This window comes from Lolium perenne, chromosome 6, assembly GCF_019359855.2.
Source record: "Lolium perenne isolate Kyuss_39 chromosome 6, Kyuss_2.0, whole genome shotgun sequence".
Taxonomy (NCBI): domain Eukaryota; kingdom Viridiplantae; phylum Streptophyta; class Magnoliopsida; order Poales; family Poaceae; genus Lolium; species Lolium perenne.
The window spans coordinates 66,893,162-66,898,680 of NC_067249.2; the positions used below are offsets into that span (position 1 = coordinate 66,893,162).

The 5,519-nt window shown below is 46.9% G+C and overlaps 1 protein-coding gene across 1 annotated transcript; it reads left to right on the forward strand.

Annotated features, from left to right (window-relative positions):
• The first annotated feature begins 3,572 nt into the window (after positions 1-3,572).
• LOC127310385 (zinc finger CCCH domain-containing protein 14-like) lies at positions 3,573-5,197 on the forward strand. The gene is made up of 3 exons (XM_051341066.1): positions 3,573-3,858; positions 3,970-4,018; positions 4,558-5,197. The coding sequence occupies exons 1-3, from the start codon at positions 3,573-3,575 to the stop codon at positions 5,195-5,197; spliced, it is 975 nt and encodes a 324-aa protein (XP_051197026.1).
• Positions 5,198-5,519: the final 322 nt, after the last annotated feature.

The window sequence follows — 5,519 nt, forward strand, 5'->3', positions numbered from 1 at the left end:
GAAGAAGTACGTCGTCCTTTTGCAAAGGCCACCGACTCCTACACATGAGCAGCAAATGCCATCGACTCCTCCTGGTGGCAGTCCTGGTGAGCAGCCAAGTCCACACCTACCTGAGAGGGACCCCAGCGTGAGTCCACCATCTCGAGATCCTCCGCGTAAGACAGCGTCCGTTAAGCGGAACGGTACGCCGCCTAGGAAGAAAGCTAGAAAGGAGAAACAACTGCCGCCTGCGAGAAGTTACCTTGGGAAAAAACTCCAGGAGGAAAACGCGGAGGCCGTTCAGGCCGAGGTGAAGAAATTTTTGCACCGAAAGTGCCAGAGATACCTTTCGAGAAGACACTAGATCGGGAGAAAGTTGTGCGTACCGTTGACAATCTATATGACCCTGTACCATCGCCGCCATCTGACTATGCGCGTTCTATTGAAAGGTCGTATGACAAGATGATCGAGGCGACAAAACCCGTTCAATCGGGTATCAGGGAGATAAAAGGGATACAAAGTGTCTACCAGCTCGGACAACAACCCGTTCAATCGGTCGCCCCTCTCAAGGTGTTTGACGGGAAGACCGTTCAAAGTTCTCGACAAGACGCAACTGATTACGCCTTAGCTGAACGAGCATATCAGTTTGTTCAAGGGAAAGATTTGGTCGAGAATCTCAGGAAGGTACCAACATGTATGCGTAACTTGCATTCGTGGTACCTTAAGGCCTCAAAGGAAGGGATCCAGACTATCATGGTGCGAGTTAGGGAAGAGCACTACTTCCAGAGTACGTGTGAACGTTGACTTCGCCGAACTCTTTCAGTTATACAATCTCCGGGCCCTCGACAAATCAATCATCAGTTGCTATTGTCTGTAATTGATTTATTTATTTAATTTGAGAAGTCGTTCATTGTCTGCAGATTATAATCTTTTGTGCGCTATATTATGCAGATCGAAGATGCTCGAATGCAAAAGGGACGATATCACGTACATTGGGTTCATTGACCCGAACACAATGCATGTTAAAACCATAGAGAATCCCCTCTATAACAAGGATACACCGCAGACTTTGCTAAGGTTTTTGAAGCGACAACGTGACAAAAAGCTAATACTTTGGCCTTACAACTTCGAGTGAGTCTTACTGTCTTATAACACATTATATTTTGCTCACCGTATGTCAAAATTTTAACTAATGACTTATATATATGACACTACATATTGAAACGTGCGTAGGTTTCACTTTATTCTTCTCGTCATCAATTTGGAAATTGGAGAAGTTGAAGTCTTGGACTCACTAAGCAAAAAAAAGGATCTATACGTGTCTTGTTTTTTAATGCTCAGAAGGTAATTTTAATTCTTATCGGTTTGTTTCGTTAATTTCCTGCTTTGAACTAATTGATGACTCTTTTATGCATTTTCTTTTGTCGAGCAGCCTATGGCAAACTTTCATCAAGGAAGATACGTCCCGTGAATGGACACCGAAGCTGCGATGGCGTGCGAAAGTAAGTAGTACTACCTAGGTCCACACACCTTTTAATTATCATACTTGACTATTGTTTGATTGAATTATATTCTTGTAAAGAAATGCCCGCAACAACCTCCGGGGACCGATCTCTGTGGATTCTTCGTTTGCGAGTACATCCGCAGAATTGTCAACGAGAGAACGAATAATGAAAGAAATAAAGAGGTACAAAAACAATCTTCACAAATTTGTTTTGTTATCATAAGTTGTGCTGAGTTTCAGTAATAGTTGTTTCATGTATTCATTTGTATCTTATTCTTTTATAGTTGGCAAGAAAGCGGAACAAGCTCTCAATCGATGACCGCTTCATAGCAATAGGCGAGGAATTGGCGGGATTTTTCCTTCGGGACGTCATACCACCACTCGCAGAGCACCACTATGAATGAAGATGTACATGTTACATATATAGTTGACTCGAAGAGTACCACTATGCTACATGTAATAGACATATATAGAGTACGCCTCGGAGAGCACCACTATGCATGAAGATCGATCTTCATGCATAGTGCTACTTAATTTGCGATCTTATGCAATAACATGTGTGTTATATTATATGCACCAACTTGCTATGCATCATCTTGATCTTCATGTACTACCTAAACCCAAACGCGTTTCTGGTGCATCGACGCGATATGAAACAAACCGATATCCCTAAACCTCTCCAAAACCCTAAAAAGCCAATTCTCTGCCGCGGCAGAGATTTGGGCAAATTCCCTGCCGCGGGGGGAACCTTTGGTACCGGTTCGTATTACCAACCGGTACCAAAGATCCTTAGCCCTGAGCTCTCCTGGTGGCCCACGTGGAGGCCCCTTTTATACCGGTTCGTAAGCAACCGGTACGAAAGGGGGGGGCTTTAGTGCCGGAAGTTTTATACCGGTTGCAAAACCGGTACGAATGCCCCTCTGGAACCGGTACGAATGGACGTTTTTCTACTAGTGTAAGAACTCTGCTACACGTCCGACGGATTTACGTCCGAAGTTTGTATGACAAGCCACATAGCGGTTTGATAAGAAGGCGCATCAATATGGAGTCCGACGGATTGCAGGATTGTACCGAAACTGGACATGAAACATCGTGTGGCAAAGCAATTCCGGTATCATGAACTTGTAATTTTTACTGTAACTAGTCTAAGAGCAAGTACAGCAATGAACGCTTAGCAGGCTATAGCAAGGGACATGTCAGAAAAATCTGATGTGGAGGAGAGAGGAAGGAGGAGAGAGAGAGGAGCTGGCGCTTGCAGTATCGCCCGGCTACAACACACGGAACGAGGAAAAAGAGGCTTGCATGCAGCTCAGATCCAATGCCATGCGTGCTTAAACAATTAAATTTGAATTAAAGCCCATCTAAGAATCAATCTAATAGCTAGCTTATTGTATGAATGGGCTTTACAATGGCTATAGGATAACATGGTATGGCTATATAGCCAGCAGCGGGCTTCTCTATTAATCTTGCTCTAACGGTGACATTCGGATGCTGGCGCCGCCATAAATTGCAACGGCAGAAGATCCGCATGCATGCATGCTCGTGCAGCTCCTGGGGAGTTGAAGAAGCTCGTGTCAGCCAGTCCACCGCCCAATCATTTTGACCGATCAGCGACACGAGGGACGCCTCATTCCTGGATGCATTCATTTCTGCTGCGATTCGACCGCAACGGAGGCGAAGGCTCTCGATTGGTGAAATAGATGAGCATGCGCCGCTACGTCTCCCATCCCATTCCCAATTCCCATCAATGAAGGGTAACGGTCCCTAGGCTTGACTACTCTATTGGCGATCGATCCGCCGTCCGTCCGTCCGCTTGCCTCCCGGAGAATACATATTGCGCTCGCTGCAAGAGACTGCGTGGAATGATTCTACGGAGTAGATTTGTTTCTTACTCATGTGTTGAACTGAACTTCAGCCGCAGACGAGATGAGCTCAACGGCGCCTCCTGATGATGCTACTATTGCCTCAATCTCCATGCCGAGGTAAGCACATTCGTTCGCACTGCCACTGTCGCGCTTTCGACCAATCGATCGAGGCAGCATAATGTTTCCTGTGACCGACTGATCCGATTAAACTGACCGGCCGATCGATGCATGGTGCAAGGGAGGACGAGGGGGAAGGGAACGGCGACGTCGTCGCGAGGGAGGAAAGGAGGATAACGTATTCGAGGGACTTCCTGCTCGCCGTCGGAGGCTCGGAGGACTGCAAGGCGCCGCCTGCCGGCGTCGACATGTCCAAGCACCCGGATGACGTGAAGCTGTGGTTGTTGGAAACGGCGAGCAGGTCCTGCTCTTCTCGTGCGGAGACTTGTTGGCGTGCCCGCTCGGCTGGAAGATCCGTCGGAAGCCAGGGGGATTCGCCTCAGCGCGGCCGAGGTGAGTACGGTCGAAACTGGCGTCGGCGCGTCGCCGTTTCGTCTCCACATCTTATAACTACTGAGTAACTGAGACAGTACCATGATTGATTGATTTGGGTTGGTATCACAGAACCGGAGTCATTTAAAACTGGCGCGAAGCCATGCACAAGGTTCTTCAGGTAAATTTTTGTTTAATAATGACTGGAGATTCTTCAGGTTATAATCCAACTTAAGATGAACTCTCATCTGGCATTAAACTAGTTCTCCGCATATCATTAGAACGGGTTTGTGACAGGAACGTTTTTCCTTCTGTATGGTTTTGAAATTATATCTGAGCCATCTTGCAACATTTTCTCTTTTCAAATTCTCGGTGTGGAGTGAACTATCATAGGCTTGTGATTTTTAATCCTCAGATAGTAAAAAATTATTTCGTGCATATTATCCAAAAAAGTTACTCCTTGATCCTTGTGCTCAACGGTTAGAATGAAGCTTATCCTGACGTTATTCCTGCATAGATCCTCGGAGTTTTCAAGCCACTACAGATTTTTCTTCAGTTATTCTGATGGTTCATGCATCATGCTTATTGAGTTTGCGTGTCTAATCTTGCTACTCCCTGTATGATTGCATGCTTAATTCTTCAGATTTTTCTTCAGTTCCACCACAAACCTGGTTACATTCTTGTTCAGTTACTGATGAACGTGATATTCTTATCGTGCAGTACTATTGGTTGCTGTTTCGGTGAGAATTGTCACTTCATCCACAACGTCCCGGGCGGCTACAAGGCCATCACAAACGTGGGCGTCCTGGGTGATCCAGTTTCTGCACAAGACAAGAAGGATCTTCCCATGGGGCAAAGGCACGCCGGTCACCATACACCGGATGAAGCAGCAAATCCCAACACCGCCTCTCCGGCGAGTTTCGGCGCTTCGGCGACGGCCAAGATCAGCGTCGATGCGTCCCTCGCGGGCATCATCATTGGGACGGGCGGAGCAACAATCAAGCAGATATCCCGGGACAGCGGCGCCAAGTTGTGCATCCGGGACCACGACTCAGATGCCGGCTTGAAGAACGTCCAGCTGGAGGGCACGTTTGATCAGATTAAGAACGCTAGCGAAATGGTCATGGAGAAGTTGAGCCGCTTCGGCATCGGCGGCTTTGCCCCTCCGCCGGCAGGTGACAAGAACCTGGTCGGAGAATCTGTCCGCCGCGGAGGGCAGTCGGACAGCTTCAAGACCAGGATGTGCGGGCACTTCGCCAGAGGATGCTGCTCTCATGGCGATGGCTGCCGCTTCGCCCACGGCGAGAAGGAGCTGCGCAAGAAGCCGGTTTATGCTGCTCGAGAACCGGGTGGGTGGTAGCGAACAGTGAATATGTGACGAATCTGAAATCTGATCCTGAGGTTTACCGATGAACTTTCTGACTGTGCTTGCGCTTGATTTTGCCAAACGTTTCACCGTATTTTATTCAATAAAAGACCCTTTATTACTTTTGAGATGATATCATGATGATATAACTCACATGAGCTTATGCCCACTGCTTAACTAAGATACACAACCACACTAGTACACAAAAGGAAAACATAGAAAATACAAGAAAAACATAAAACATAAATCATGTGGACCGGAGATCTTCTTAAGATGTTCGAGGACCAATTTGTATATCATGTTGCCATTCACGTGG